The sequence below is a fragment of the Halichoeres trimaculatus genome, unplaced genomic scaffold (genome assembly GCF_033239565.1).
Source record: "Halichoeres trimaculatus isolate MK-OKI-2021-1 unplaced genomic scaffold, fHalTri1.1 fHalTri1_scaffold_10, whole genome shotgun sequence".
Classification (NCBI taxonomy): Eukaryota; Metazoa; Chordata; class Actinopteri; order Labriformes; family Labridae; genus Halichoeres; species Halichoeres trimaculatus.
The window spans coordinates 4870031-4886406 of record NW_027437187.1 but is presented as its reverse complement, the minus strand read 5'-3'; the positions used below and the strand labels follow the sequence as shown (position 1 = coordinate 4886406).

Here is a 16376-nt window from a genome sequence, read left to right as displayed (position 1 = left end):
TGCAGCATGTGATACGTGAATGTTACTGAAATGAACATGTAAGACATACGAAAGTTATACACTTATTAAGTGCTTTTATCTTATTTTATGTAAAATGTGTCTTATTATACTTAATTTGAGCCACACTCAAGTGGTCAGTCCAGAAAAATGTATTGTTTCAAGTTGTTTAAAGACAAAATGAGGTCTGAATTGCTTAAAACAAGTAAAATAAATCTGCCAATGGATCAAGAAAAAAGTTCTAGAAAATGTGCTTGAAACTAGAATGTTCTAACACAAGTTACTTTTCTCTTATTCCATGGTAAGATTTTTTTTTTACTTGTTTCAAACAGTTCAGACCTCATTTTTGTTTCTCAATAACTTGAAAAAATACTTTTTTTTCAACTAGTCAGGTGAATGTGGCTCATATTAAATCTAAAAAGACATTAGCCGCCTTTCCACCAAGCAGACTGGTTCAGTTCGTCTCGGTACGGCACGCATTTTGTGGTGTTTCCACTGACTGATCCCAGGACAGATCCCTAAAAAACGAGACGAGCCAGCCTACTTTTTGGGACCCTTTCGTATGGGTGCCAGACTGAACTGATCTGCTCTCGGAAGGAGGAGCAACACACTGCAGACCGTTGATTGGTTGAAAGAATTGTTACTTCTGAAACAAAGCTTGATTGTTCTTTGTATCAAAGAGCTACATGACAATCACAGAGAGGACAAAATGCTGCATGTCTTCCGTCTATGCTCTTTGTTTACTGTGTCCCGTTTTTCTTCTTCGCTGGATTTATTAGCGGGGTAAACTGTGTCGCGCTGCTACAGCGTCATGCTATTGTTTAACAGCTGCTTGGTGGAAACGCGGCTATTTTCTACTGAAAATAAGATTGAAAAAAAAAGTTTAAGGATCAGAAACATTTGGGTCTAAAAATGTTGTTTGAAGTCAAGATAGAAAAGCAATCCTGATCAAATCCAGATCCTGATCCTGCCATAAAAACATCCTAAATTATTTCCACACATCGCCCCCTAGTGGAGAACATGTTTATGCAGAAAACTGACCACTGATTATCTGCTATCAAAAGACACCTGAGAGACAGGTGAGGTTTGATTTCATCAGTCTGTGATGATGAAACAAGTAGGTTTGAGAACAGAGAGACTGATTTTTAACAGGAATCACTGAAAGAAAGAGTTATTGTATTACTGTCAAAGTTAGTTAATATGTCAGGGGGAGCTGCTGGCTCTCTCTGAACAAAGTTTGGACACTCCTGATATAAATGATTAGGACAAAAATGGAAGATGAGTCATCAGAATCAGTGTAAGTTCACAACCAGAGGTGGAAAATAACGACTCACTGCTGCTCATGTTACTGTAACAAGAAGCTTTTTATACTTTTAGAGACGTTTTTAGAATCTGAGCTTCTTTAAATTTCACAGATCATTAAGTGAGGTGAACAAATACCAAAAACATACAAGCTTCCCATCAACTGTGTGACACCCAGATGATAGGACAGCAAAAATCTCTTTACACTCAAGAGCTACACTGAACTGAACTGAAGGGTGCACATATATATTTTTTGTCTATATATTTTTAACTAGAATCGTCTTTGTAGGTTTCTTAAAAATAAAAATAACACCTCGTTTCATGAAACTTATGCTGCTTGCTGCCTGGCAATGAAGCCAATGAAATCCTCATTTATGACTCATAATGAGAAGCTCCTCTGCACAGCCAGCTGTGACTGACTGACTGAAAGTGTTCAGGGAGCTAAAAGAGCAGCGCTTTCACTTGGATCAGTGTAGAGTCAGAACCACTCCAGATTTTAAAGCTGTTGGTTTATTACAGCAAGTAGCTCCAAGTGAAACACTTCCTCATGACTCAGGGGTTGAGCTTAAGATTAAATCCAATGAGCTTTGTTTAACTCAAGTTAGTTCAACCAAAGTTGGAAGTTGTCCAATACTAATGTTAGCACTTAGCAACTGACAGCTACGTCCATGTTGTTTTACACATATGGAGGAATTTTCTCGCCAAACATCAAACATTAAAGCAGAGAAAAGTAAAACAGCAGTAAAGAAACAAAACTTTTCCTGTGGAGAAAGTTAAATTTAGATGATGAAGAACAGACAGGAAGAAGACAGTGAGCATTATATGAAAAAGTGAAATAAATCTTTGCAGAAGTTTCAACTTGTCTTCATATTTTCGGTGAATTCCAGACGACATCCCTTCAGATGCAGAAGCTGAGGCTCGTTTGCATCAGTCGGAGCGAGCCCAAGTTCCTCCAGAGGAAGACAAGAAATCCGACAGCCTGAGAATGACCTCCAGTATCGGTACGCCTCATTCATAAACAAGTTGGTCTGTTGAGTATGTCTTTTCCACCTCATTCAAAACTGTTTTTTTTCTTGCCTTTCAGAACCATCAAGTGCGAGCCCCACGACGAAAGAGGATGTTGTTCTTTCTCCACTGAAGCCGTCTCCAGAGCCTGAAGCACAGGTGAGAGGAGATGACAATCACTGAGTTCAGATGTCAGGGATGTGATCAGAGATAACATGATCTGTTCTGTTTCCAATCCAGGACATTTCTGTGAAGTCACCTGGTTTCCGCTTTTTCCCTGAACCCTTCCTACCTGGGGAGCAGAAGCCTGAGAGGACGACTCGGTCACCTGCTGCCAAGAGCCCTCTGTGCCCTTCACCTGGCCCAGTCCTCAGTCCTTCAACTCTCCCTTCACCTGGCCCAGCTCTTCAACCTTCCTCTTTACCTTCACCTGTACAAACCCAGAATTCTCCTTCCCTGCCCTCCCCGCTCCCAGTCCACAGTCCGTCCTCTTTACCTTCACCTGTCCCAGTCCTGAGTCCTTCCACTCTCCCTTCACTCGTTCAAACCCAGAATTCTCCTTCTCTGCCTTCCCCGCTCCCACTCCAGAGTCCGTCCTCTTTACCTTCCCCTCTTCTTGTCCAGGATTCTCCTTCCCTGCCTCAGGAGCTTTCCCCCATCCTGGCTCCCACTCCTTCTCCTGCTCCCACTCCTTCTCCTCCTCTCATTTCATCCTCCAAATCACCCGTCACTTCTCCAGCCCCGGCGACAGCTGAATCACCAATCAGATTGCCCGTTGGCTCCCCAATTCGCTCTCAGCCCATCTCCCTCCCAGAGACTCGCACCCCTCGATCACCAGTCTACCCTCACCGCTCCATCTGTCCTCTCACAGGAAACCCCCTCTCCCCCATATGTGCTCAGCCTTTGCCCTGCCAGGAGCCCTCAGCACCCCTCACTTCTGACTCCCCCGTCAGGACCCAGCCGGTCCCTGCCGTCACCTCCACGCCTATGAACAAAACAGACAAGAACACATCTGATTCCTCCAAGTCGACAGAATCCTTGAGTGAGGAAACCCCGTCTAAAAAGACAGATTTAATCGAGGAGTTCTGGTTGAAGAGTGCTGAAATCAGGAAGAGCCTGGGCCTGACTCCTTTGGACCGCAGCAGTAAAATTTTAGAGAAGAGCGTTGAGTCTGCTCCATCACAGGACGTCACTCCTGTGAAGCCGCAGCCTGCAGAGGTCCCTGAGGAGCAGAAGCCAGCGTTCACTGGCCGTGCTGTCATCAGGAGGCTCAACATCACTCTGGAAGGTCAGGTTATCACACCCATCGCCGCTGTCGAGCCGAAGAGTAACGGCTCTGATAAGAGGGACCTCAGCAGCAGCTCTGGCCTGGGGTTAAACGGGAGCATGGTCACGAGTCAGACAGTCAACAGCGACAGCTACAACACGTCCGACTCAGCCATGCTCACCCCGCCCTCCAGCCCGCCACCGCCCGTGCCTGCCAACCAGTCTCCAGCCGTGCTCAGGCAGCAGAGACACCAGGTGTCCTGGAAGAACGGGACCGAAAAACCTGCACTTGAGCGTGCCAAAGAGCCCGAGAAGATCAAGAGTCCTGTTCCTGCACCCAGGACCCAGCCCAGCCCCGTGTCTGCACCCAAACCTGCACCCAGGAAAATCCCCTCACCTCAGGCAGAACAGAAACCAGAACCAGAGCCAGAACCAGCTCCGGTGGTCGTCATGAGAGAGAAGAAGAAGCCCCGGCAGGAGGAGCTGAGGAAGTCGTTCGTGGAGACGGTGGAGGAGATTCCGTTCGCTGATGATGTGGAGGAGTCGTACGATGAGCGGACGCCAGAATCCAGCATGAACAGGTTCTACACCCCTCCCACCAGTAAACCCAGCAAAGAAAGACCTCCCCTTCATCTAGCTCTGGCAATGGAGAATGGTAAACCCAACATCCCTGCAAACCCAGCCTCCAAGACCCCGAGGGCCACGCAGTTCTCTCCAGAGGCCAAAGAGATCGCTGAGGAGAGGATGAGGGCCCGAGAGAAGTCCATCAAGAGCCAGGCCCTGAAAGACGCCATGGCCAAGCAGCTGAACAAGATGAAAGACAATGACACGGAGAAGGGGGCCTCACCTAAGGTGGCCTGGACCTCCACTCCAGACACTTCCAAGAAAAGTAAAAAGGCAGCAGTATCCCCCAAGACATCAGCCGTGAAAGCTCTGGAGTCGAAAAAGGCGGAGACCCTACCTGAGCGATTCTTCAGCAGCAACAAGAGTCTGGACAGCTCAGTGGCTTCGTCAGACGGCTCCTCGTCCGGCAAGAGCAAGAAACGGAGCTCCCTGTTCTCACCACGCAAGAACAAAAAAGAGAAGAAAGCAAAGAATGACGCCAGCAGGCTCTCTGGTGCTGATGAAACGCCCCCAAAACACAAGTCGCTGTGGAAGGCCGTCTTCTCAGGGTACAAAAAGGATAAAAAGAAGAAGGACGATAAATCATGTCCGAGCACGCCATCGTCCAGTTCAACCACGCAGGACTCTGGGAAAAAGAGGATGTCACCTCCAGGGAAATCATCAGGTAAGAGCGGCTGACCGTGGGTTATATTAATGAAAATCACCTTAGTTCAAGAAAAACCAAACACTTTGCTGTGTTGATTTTTCAGACTTGAAATCACGAAGAAACTTGAGCTTCTCTGAGGACTCAGACCTGTCCTGTGACGACGTCCTGGAGAGATCTTCCCAGAAGTCAAAGGCAGATGTGAGTAACAACAGACGCAAAAAAAATGAAGGATAATCCTGTAAAATCTGTCCTCCTGTCCCCTGCAGGTTTGTCTGTTCAGCCTGAGTGAAATAATGTCATCCTACAACCTCTGGCAAAAAATATGGAATCACCAGTCATGGAGAATGTTCATTCCGTTTAATTTTGTGGGGAGAGGATGTGGGAAAAAAAGAAGATCACAGACATGACACAAAACTGAAGTCATTTCAAACAAGCTTTAAGAAACACTAAACGAAATCAAGAAAAAAATGTTGTGGTAGTCAGTAACAGTTTTTATTTAGATCAAGCAGAGGGAAAAATTTTGGAATCATGAAAAAAAAACTAATACAAAACTACTTAGACACACCACAAGTACTTTTTTAGGTTGGAGCCTTGTCATGGACCATTTTCTTTAACTACCACCACAGATTTTCAATTAGGTAGAGATCCAGACTATTTGCAGGCCATGATTTTGACCTAATGTGTCTTTTTTTTAAGGAAAGTTGTGACAGTTTTTGCTCCATGGCAAGATGCGTCATCATCCCCGAACATCCTTTCAATTGATGGAATGAGAAAAGTGGTTGGTGTTAACTTGTGCATTCATTGAAGATGTAATGACAGCCATTTCCTCAGTGCCTTTACCTGACGTGCAGCCCCAGATCAACAATGACTGTGAACATTTACATGTTTTCTTCAGTTATCTTCATAAATCTCACTGGAATGGCACCAAATAAAAGTTCCACTGTGTAGGCCTGAGACGATTTTCAATAAATCAGTTAATCATACGATAAATAAAATGAACTAAATAATTTTGCCGGCCTCAATATATCGTTTTGTTCATGCGCGTTTGTTTTTCTCGTCTTTCTCCTTCAAACAGGCTGGATGTTTAGAGGGTTTACTCTGTGCTTCGCTCTCAGCACCTGGACACATTTGTTCGGTAGCAAAATGAACAGAGTGAACCCTCCCGTCAGTCATCCAAAATCTTTGCCTCTGGGGGGAGGTGGAGCTGCTAGCATCAGGCTAGCATAAACACAGTGCAGCAAGTGAGCTTGATGAGCTCATGAGGGGTAATGTAGGTCAACGTCATAGAATTTAGTAGAATTTAAATAGACGCAGAAAGTGTAGTACAAGAAATTCTGCCCTTTAATACAGTTTTGTTATGTAAGTGCAATTTTTGACTGAGAGCCCATTCAATTTGTATTATTTTTGGTTTTTAATGATATTTGAAATGTATTGATTTTCCAATCACAACATGAGAGAACATGCAAACTCCACACAGAAAGGCCCACTGGTTAAGCTGGGAATCGAACCAGTGACCCTCTTGCTGTGAGGCTGCAGAGCTAACAGTTGCGCCACTGTGCAGCCGTGTATTGTTAAAAAAATGTCACTGTATTATTTATGTTATATAAATAATACAATTTTTTATATAATACTGTATCATTTACACTATATAAACAATACTTTTTTTCATATTAGTGGTCAATTTGGTCTCAAAATGATATTGTCAATAATATCCTTTATCAATGTTCAATAATTGTGGGACAATGAACACTGAACACACCAACAAATGTACATAATTTCCTCACAAGAGATTCATGTTTGGTCCATTCAACATGGTACATCTCTCCTACACCCCGGCTGAAATAGTTGTCTTGAAAAGGATACCTATGAACGATCACACGTAAAGTCCTTTAGCGTGTTAAAAATCAAGCCACAATTAAAAACATGAACATAACTTTTAATATTTACCATACCGCAATGACGATAATGCACCATTTTGGAGGATTCCATGACAAACATTTGATATTGTCGTTCAGTAGAACGGCGCTCGACAGCAGTGTTTCCCAATCCTGATCCTGGGGACCCCTGCCCTGCATGTTTTAGATGTTAGCCCACTACAGCACACCTGATTCAAATGAATGGCTCGTTATCAGGCTCCAGCAGAGCTTGATGACGAGCTGATCATTTGAATCAGGTGTGTTGGAGTCGGGAACATAAAAAACATGCAGGGCAGGGGTCCTCCAGGACCAGGGTTGAGAAACACTGCTCTACAGTAACCGTAAGTTTACACCCCACTAGATATTTATCCGGATATACGTCATGCTCGCTTGTGTGTGAGGCCAATTGACAGCTTTCGTGTTGGAGCCATGATTCATGTCAGTCCACTTGGTGCCATGGCTCTCCAACGTGTGAGCACTGCTTTTTAACCGCAGACTTATGAGCAGATTTGCTGCAAGTGTTACATTTGGGAATCAAAATTTAAAGGGTGATTCCATAATTTTTCCCTCTGCTTGATCTAAAAAAGAATCTTTTACTGACTGCCACAGTGTTTTTTCTTGATTTCACTAGCGTTTCTTAAAGCCAGAAAGTTGCTTTTAGAAATTACTTTAGTTACGTGTCATTTCTGTGATCTGCCTTTTTTTTCTACATAATTAAACAACCGAACGAACATCATCCAAGACTGATGATTCCATAATTTTTGCCAGAGGTTGTAGCAGCTTAAAGAGGCTGAAAATCCCTCGTCACGTCTGTGTCATCTGTCTCTGTGTTTTCTTTTTAAACACTTTCTTTGTGAACCATTTCCTCCACTCCCAGCTGCACACGGACATCTTTGACCTAGTGTCAGGCATTCAGAAGGAGGCCATAAAGGAGGAGAAACTGGAGAAGGAGAGGAAGAGAGAGTTGAAGGAGAAAAAGAGGGTGAAGGAGAAGCAGAAAGAGAGAATGTGGGAAAAAGAGGTTAACCGGGAGAAGGAGAAAGACGATGAGGAGGTATCATGCAGTGAGGAGCTGAGTGATGTTGAATTTCATCTCAACATGTTTGGTGAAAAGGCCAACACTAAATATAGAGTGAAATTAGAAGACTTGCATAAACTTTTTACACTGACCTCAAAGAATCTTTCATTTTTAATTTATTTTCAAGCAGCGTTGCATAAAAGAAAGTTCACTCTGTTGCCCTGAAGTGGTCTCAGAGCAAATCATGCAACCGTTTCATGATTAAAAGATCGCATTTCTAACGCCTAATGCTATGACAAAGTTAATCCACGTCATAGGGATACCGAGCTAAACAATTACTCCGTAAGTGAAGTCTTCAAAAGGCCGGGCTCATTAAAGATGCAGGAGGCTCAGATCTTCTGAGGACTTTGCTGAAATTCAGCTCTCAAAACCCAAATTCCTATCACACAACTTCTTTCATGTGCATCCATTTGCATTCATTATGTTGGGCTGAAATTCAAAGTGATTGTCTCCACTGTGTGTGTGAGAGTGTGTGTCTGGTGGTTTAGATAGATCCAGTCGAGTTCACGGCCAGCAGCATGAATTTATTAACCATTGTAAACACGTTTGGGAAGCGCAGACGCCCTCCTGCTTCTTCATTTTGAAATCACTCCATCCACGAAGGATAAATAGATATTTTCTCATTCTCCAATAACATCGCTGGAAATTAAACTGTACACAGCCAGAGAAAGTGGAGGTTAAAGCCGCATCATGCCTGCCAGGCCGTGTGTGATTGAATTAGAGCCCACAGGAAGTGTGTAGACTGTTCTCTCTGGTGGGTGTTGTTGAAGTTATAGTTTTCCAGAGATGTGTTTGTATCAGATTTCCCCTCTAGACTCGATTGTAGACCTAGAATATAAAATAGCAGATCCTTCTTCCTGCTCCAGGGTAAGATGGCTCTTTGAAATCTGTTTTCCACATTGTTGTATTTGTTAAGTTGGACTAATTTGTGATTAACAGATGTTGAAGTTGCACCCTGCCATATATGTGTTGGTGTGGGATATTAACATTGCCTGTTTTGATCGTAGCAGCTAAATTTGACTTTAATTTGTGTTATTTTGACCAGTTTCACATAATCATTAACCCATTTTAATCATTTCATCTGTGTCATGTTTGTTTCCTCCCTTTTTTTTTTCTTGTTCTGTCTTCCCAAAGTCTGTTTATGTCCCTCATGCACTGGCGTTCAAGAGATCGTACGCCACAAAGGTAGTATTACACACGTTCCTGTTGATAACACCAAACCCTCACCCTACAAGCGCATGTGCCGGTTTAATGTCATAACACCTTACGCACACCTGGCCTCACACTAACCGTCCCCTCTGGATGCATGTGACAGTCTGAGCACGGCGCTCGGTCACTCACTGCTGTTCAAACACGGGTTCACCTTTCTGGTCACAACGACCCCTCTGCGCCTCTCCGTATCAGGGCTGTTCCTCTCTGTCTGGTACCATCATGTATTAACCTGCCTATCTGTCACCTTGGCACTGTTTTTCCTGCGGTCAGGCTACTGGAATAACTTTGACGTGTTCCTCCTCAGCGCTGCTCTCCCTTTCCTCTGATTTATGCCAGCTTTTTATGTCCTCACAAATCAGCCAAGAGCAGAAACATCCCTGCTCATTCACACACTACACTGCCTATTATCATGGAGAAGATATCATAATGTGGGGAAGGATTATAGCTGTTAAAGCTGCAGTCAAGTTGATATATGTGTCACATTGTCTTCAAAGATGCTTTATGTTTCTATACCTTAAAAATCAGATTTATAGCCCTCAAGAAGCCAGTAGACATGTAGTGAAGGAGTAAATACCCAGAGATCAACTCCCCTAGTCTTTACTGTCCCTAACCTTCTGCAGGGTCTTATCAGTCCCCATCCTCTCTGAGGGGCCAGAGCCCACTGAGTCAGCCCCAGCTCTTCACAGCGATGATTGACTAACTCACATTTCTGTTTTTGTTACACCAGAAAACCTACACCGAGGAGGAGCTGAACGCCAAGCTGACACGTCGGGTCCAGAAAGCTGCTCGACGGCAAGCCAAGCAGGAGGAGCTGAAGAGACTGCACAGAGCCCAGGTAGGTGACTTCAGGTGATCTTTATCACCACAGAGAGATGGAGGGGGATGAGACATTCATGGATGGAGTGAATAACTTCTGTCCTTGTTTATTTATGCTACTTAGCACCATCATCAGGACAGAAAGTCTTTGTCTCAAATACTCTGGTTGCAGACAAAATACCTGTGGTAGGTTGAGGATGAACTTGTAGCGAGGCTGGCAGTGTCACAGCACTGTTTCTCAGGGAAAAAAAGATATCAGGGTTTCTTTGTATAGTCCCTGAAGGTACTTCATTGTAAATGTCCGGTTTGTCCCTGATTTTTGTTACTGACACAAGTCTGGTGAGGCTCAAACTGCCATCAAACATTTTGTCTCCTCCCTCAACCACTGGACGTTCTTCTTGTTCATTTTCTTCCACTTCCTCTGCTTCCTCCCCATCTTATCAACACAGAATACAGCATGCCCACCAATGACATCATGGTTTACAAGCTGGAACCAACTTATTTTGTTTTGTTCCACTTGTGAACCAACTTTTCAGGTTCCAAACCATTTTTTTTTTCTGGTCTGTACACGTTGGTTGGGGACACCAGAATCGGTACGGAGCTGTGCTGGTGTAAAAGCCCTCAGAGAGATAGGTCCTGCTATGTGTCATTCCTGTAATTGCACTGATCAAAGTGCAACATCTCACAAACCTCTAACCTCTTTTGTCCTCTAAAGATGGTTAGGGGATGAACGGAAATAGAAGAGAAGAGAAAAAATTGAACAAGGTATAAGTAAAATATAAATTTAGAAATAAGAATTCAAAGGAGCTGTGAGGAGTTTCTAAGTGATCTTGAAAAAGTCTCACTTCTAGATATATGCCTGATCCTAATCCACACTTGAAAATGAGATTATTAGTACCAATATTACTAGTTATTTCAAGGTGCTACTTCATAGCTTCCTAATGGGGTTGAGCAGGATTGATTTACAGCATCATTTCTACGACAACACCACGCCAGCTGACAAAGTTTAGTAAAGAGGCTGTATAAAACACAGAGATCTGTGTTTTTCTCTGCTGAAAATGATTTCTGTGATTAATTTTGTAGTGATGGTGGACACTGGAGCCTCACTGTCAGACAGAAAAAGGACAGAAGAGAAGGAGAAAGATAAACAGGAGAGAGATGGAGCACGAGCTAAAGGCTAACACAGGAGCTAAACTGTTTGTGCTAATGTTCATTCCAACCCACAGTCAGCAGTTATTCTGCAGTGGTCTGTTCAAACTTGAGAGTCTATCAATAAAATGAAGAGTGAGGTTACGTTAGCTCTGATTGGTAGATGACTGGCAGGACATGACCAGGATTCACTAACGTTACACATTACAGACATGTCTCATAGAACCGTGCTGCTGGTGTTGTTTACTAATGTTTGCTTGAATCCAGTAAAAAGTTGTCTTGAACAAAGAAAATTTGTTCCAAAACAAACACGCCTGGTCACACCAGTATGCGTGAGATTCCAGGCCAGAAGGTGGCGAAGCAGTCTAATTAAAACACATCCTCCTCACAGCATCTTTGAAGAGCTTCGGTCAAAAACTAACAAAAACAACTAACATAGACAAAGGCAAGAAATAAACTAAAATAATTAAACACCTAGAGAAGGCATACTCCTTTCAGACAAAAGCATACAGGTTAGCTTCTCTCTCTAACTCATCCAGTAAAGGTGAGCCCACTCACCTGCTGCTGGGAGACTTAAAGCTGCAGGTGAGTGAGGTAGGTTGAGGGAGATCAACAAAACTTTAATACAAAACACAGCTGTGTTTAAAGTCATGTGAGGCTGGATGGAATTTATAATAACGTAGTTCTGGGTTATTGAAGTTAACCTTAGCCACACGCATCAACACACAGATCACCTGTTGTCATGGAGTCAGGAGAAGAGTTAAAACAACGTGCTGCTGGTGAACATTTTCAGAAATTCAAACACTTTCAGGAAAAAGAGTTGGTGGTTAATGAGGTGCGTTCAGAGATAAAGTTGCAGGTGTGGACAGATGAGCAGGTCTGTATTGTGTCATCAAAATGAGCAAAAACAAACAGTTTATCTGATGGAAAAGTAAAGTAGTGAAAAATATTTTTGATAAGTGTGTACTTATACTGTGATGAGTGTTTGGATCAGTCTCCTAAAATTTCCAAAATTATGCAGCAGACTCAACCCCATCAGCAGAAACTGTCGCCCAGCGTGTGTGGCGTGGTGTCTTGTCTGGTGGAGAGCTGATTGGACTCTGTTGTGGTAAAATCACTAACCCATACAACCCCACTTAAAAAAAACTGACAGAGGCTATCACTTTAAGCATTTTTGACTGAACATGAACACAACATTAATTCCTGTTCATCATGAGGAAAAGAAGAGTTTAGTTAGCATGGGCCTCTTTAAGGATAAGTAGAGAAACATAAAAAAATAGAGCGTATGTTTCTGTTGTGATTCACTGTGGTCAGTTTACATCAGTGTCACTGTCGTAGCCACTCAGTTATTGTCCTTTCTTGTTGTTTACTTACCGTGAAGTTATCTGAATGTGACTCAACTGTCTTGGAGAGCTTCCAGACTCTTCCTCTGGTTAGGAAATCCACTGTGATTGATGCTGTAACTCTGCAGTGGAGCTCCCAGTCCACTGAGTCAGCACTAAGCCACAGCTAAAGTCTCCGCTCCTGGAGCTGCGGTTTGCTGGCCTCAATCTCGCTTCCTTTTAGAGGCTATTTGCAGAATGCAAACTGTGCTTCTTGTTTCGCTCCTGTTTCTGCACGGCGCTGATAAAGTTCAGAAACGGTGAAGTTGGACTCTGTGGGAAACAGAAAACTTTTAAATTAAGCTTTGGCTGCTTTGAAATGTGCTTCCTTGCGTTTTTTTACATCACCTTCACATCAGTTCACCACAGTGTGGAAGTCATTAAAAGCAATCAGGTTTCATCTCCAGGATGATTCACTGTGATTACTCTCCACAACGGCTGGAAAAATAATGTGTTGAAGAAATCAACCTGGATCAAACACACACTGATGTTAAACATCACTCATGTCAGCACACATCTTCTTAATATAACTGTCTGTAACGTTTTATCCATCTGAGGGAAAACACCACCCATGATCGACTGATACGCGCTCGTCTCTGCTTGATCTCTGCTCACGTGAAATCTCTACGTGCTTTGATTGATGTGCAGCTCATCCTCGGTGCAGATCTACATCTGTCGTTGTTTTAAAGCCAGTGTCCTTTGAACCTACGGTTTCCATCAGCCTGAAATCCTTCGTCAATGTCAATGATCCTCCTCCACACTCGGCTCACATGCTGGGAAAATTGATTCTCCTGGGGGGTAAAAAATTCAACTATTGCACCTCAAAAAGATCCTTCTGATGAAAAGAGGAGAGAGGAACAAAAAGAGAGGGAAGGCAGAGAGCAGAGGTACAGCTCTGTGTGTGTGTGTGTGTGTGTGTGTGTGTGTGTGTGTGTGTGTGTGTGTGTGTGTGTGTGTGTGTGTGTGTGTGTGTGTGTCAGTTTATAGGATAGGAGTAAGTAGTGGTTTGATATTTGGTTTGGCTCATTTTATGAATCAGAAATTACATTCTCTAAACTCTGAGATCATTTGGCGAAACAGTCTTACAGTTCAGCACAACACCATCGCTCACCTGCAAAAGCTCATATCCCTCCCAAAACGGTTCAGTCATGCTTCAAAACTCAATTCCTTTCCCATACAAAAAGTCAGTGCCACCAAAAATGCAAAGATCCTTCTCCTTTGCTTTGGCTCATTTCTTGAAATGGAGCAGACTTTCTCAACACTCTTGGTGCTTTTGCAAAAATAATCTGATCAACACAGCACCATGGATCACCTGCAAAAAGCTCATATCTCTTCCAGAACAGTTCAGTTAAGTGTCAAAACCAATTTTCTTTATCGTGTAAACTAGACATGCACAGATCAATTGGTGATCGGTCATTGGCCCATCCTTACATATTAAACTGATCTTATATACCTCCAGGAAGGTCTGACAGCCAGCCATTGTTGCTTTTTCCTCTGAGACCTAAAACTCGGGACACTTTATTGGTTGCTTAAGTTAAAACATAAAGATTTCATAGTTTCACAAGTATTGTTCAATAATTTTCAATAAAATAAGATTGGAACATTGAAGGTATATGCTGTCAGTTTTTAATAAAAACCGGTAGCAGAAGGTCAGGCTTTTTAAAGATCAGTGATAGGCCAGAAATTTGTGACCAGTGCACCCCTAATATTAACAGTCAGTGCCTCCAAAATGCATCGTCCCTTTGGCTTTTTATGTGCTCTGAAAGTCAAAATGTTTACATGTTTTGTCACTATGACAGAGGACCATTGAAATATCCCTCATGTCCACCTCTCAGTCTCAGCCCAGTCCTTTACTGATAAAGGTTACTGTAAATGTAAATGTAAATGTTCTTTATTTATACAGCCCTTTACAAAAACCCTTTCAGTGAACCAAAGTGGTTTACAATAGCTGGAAGAAAGCAATAAATAAAACAATTAAAAACAAAAGAAGCAATAACAGCAATAAAAACAATAAAAGCAATGAAAACAATACACTCAATAAGAGCAATAAAATACAATTTAAAAAAAAGTAAAAACAGACTAAAAGTAAAAGTAAAAGTGTCACCATACTACTGAGTATTAAAAGCCATCCTAAATAAATATGTCTTCAGTCTGGATTTGAAAAAGCCCAGGTCAGAAATACTCATGTGCTGTACTCATTTGTTTGTCTAGCTAACAGTTATATATAAAGCCGAAAAAAGAAGAAAAAAAGATTTTACGATAAGAGCAGCCTCCAAGGTCTGACATCACACATTGCTCTCATCCTGCCAAAGGAAACTTTGGCTTTTATTATTTACACACAGAAAGTAACTTCCCTACATCAGAGTTTAAAAAAAATGTATAAAGCCCAATATACTGTAATATAAACATAAACAAAAACAAGGAACAACATGTGTAGCCTAGAGTAAATAAAGCTGGAGTTTAACAACTAACACTTCTTCACTGGTCGCTGTCCTCACCCTCCTGGCCACCATCCATACTGGATGGACTAGGGATGGGTACCTTTCACATTTGAAACGATACCGTACCCATTCCCGGTACCTGGCAATCGGTATCGGTTCTCAACTATACCAATTTTCGGTTCTTTTGTGTGTTTATGTGGAAAAAAAGACCACTTGTTTAATAATAGAATGCAAATTCTTTTAAATTTAACATATTTATTCTTTGATATAGAACCTTGCAATGCTGTGTTGATGTCCAGCATGGAAAACCACCTCCTCTTCCACTCCCTCACAGTCATAAGGATGCATTTATGTACCTAAACATGGTGCCTTTCAGTTCTACCTGAATCAGTACCTGGTACTTTCAGTTGGTACCTATAAAAGTACCTAATTCGGTCCTCATCCCTAGTCTGGACACAGATTCTTGTAGACAGAATTAGCGTATTTTCATTCTCATAGACAGAACTTGTCTGGTCATCTGAGGTGTGTGAAACTCACCTTTGAGTTTTAGTTTCACCTGACTTTTGATTTATCAATTTATCAAATGTTCCAAGAGATTTATACTTGGTATTCATATTATTATGTTGCTGACTTATTTTGACAGTTGAACAGACTATTGTGCATGAGGTGACTCATACAGTGAAAATATGATAATGTGTTTTGGAGAGACTAACCCTTAAACTAAGAATCAACAATCAGTTTAAATCAACTAGATCTATTCACTTGAAAATTGTGCTAAATAAAGGCTAAATGTGCTAACTGTAGTCTACCTATACTTTGTCTTTTGCAAAAATGAACAAAGGCATTTGGAATTTGATTAAATGAATGAGAAATTCAATTATGTTGTGAACAATTGCCGAGTAGTTTGGAGGTTTGTTAATGTTATTTTGAAAATGTAATTTCTGTTTGAAGAAATGAGCCAAACCAATGGAGAAAGCTGTAATAAGATGCAGAGTAATGTGGAAGTTGGAGTGAACTATATGAAACAGAGCAGCAGTTCACCTGTTCTGCTCTGCTTCTCTAATTATTGATGTCAATAAATAAAACATTTTTTTTAAAAAAACTTATGTTATTTTTAATCCCTCAACTGCATCTAAGACTGTGCAATGTATATGACTAAACATGTCATTCAAAACACAGTCCCCTCTCTCACCAGAGGGGTCACTGTGAGCCTAGCTTATGAACAGGTGACATGTGAGGACCTGTAAAAACCTGGTTCCACTTGGGTCACTTTAACACAATCATTTTAATTTACTGCACATATTTGGAGAATAAATCTACCAGCGTCTGCTCCAATAACAGCTAAAGAGAGCAATGAATCAACGTTTTGATTGCACTGAGCTGTAATAAAGCTGAAGAAGGGCTCGGAAAACAAAGGATTTGTTTCCTCGGGGGTTTAATTTAAAAGCTTAAAGTGTCGAATGTTAGATGTGTCGGTTCGATTGGTCTGTGGCCTCTGCCTTCTAAACAAAGAAGACAACAGATATTTATTCTTTTTAGTCT

The 16376-nt window shown here is 42.1% G+C and overlaps 1 protein-coding gene across 16 annotated transcripts in view; it reads left to right on the top strand.

The window, feature by feature from the left end:
• The window catches only part of mical3a (microtubule associated monooxygenase, calponin and LIM domain containing 3a), a 193901-nt gene that overhangs the window by 153280 nt on the left and 24245 nt on the right, over positions 1-16376 (top strand). For 13 of the 16 annotated variants that reach the window (XM_074677102.1, XM_074677101.1, XM_074677098.1 and 10 more), the window contains 6 exons: positions 2187-2300; positions 2384-2463; positions 2545-4858; positions 4944-5038; positions 8969-9019; positions 9774-9881. In XM_074677102.1, coding sequence (XP_074533203.1) covers positions 2187-2300; positions 2384-2463; positions 2545-4858; positions 4944-5038; positions 8969-9019; positions 9774-9881 — 2762 coding nt within the window. The remainder of the gene's footprint in view (positions 1-2186; positions 2301-2383; positions 2464-2544; positions 4859-4943; positions 5039-8968; positions 9020-9773; positions 9882-16376) is intronic. The other 3 variants (XM_074677093.1, XM_074677088.1, XM_074677090.1) reach the window with 3 other exon arrangements.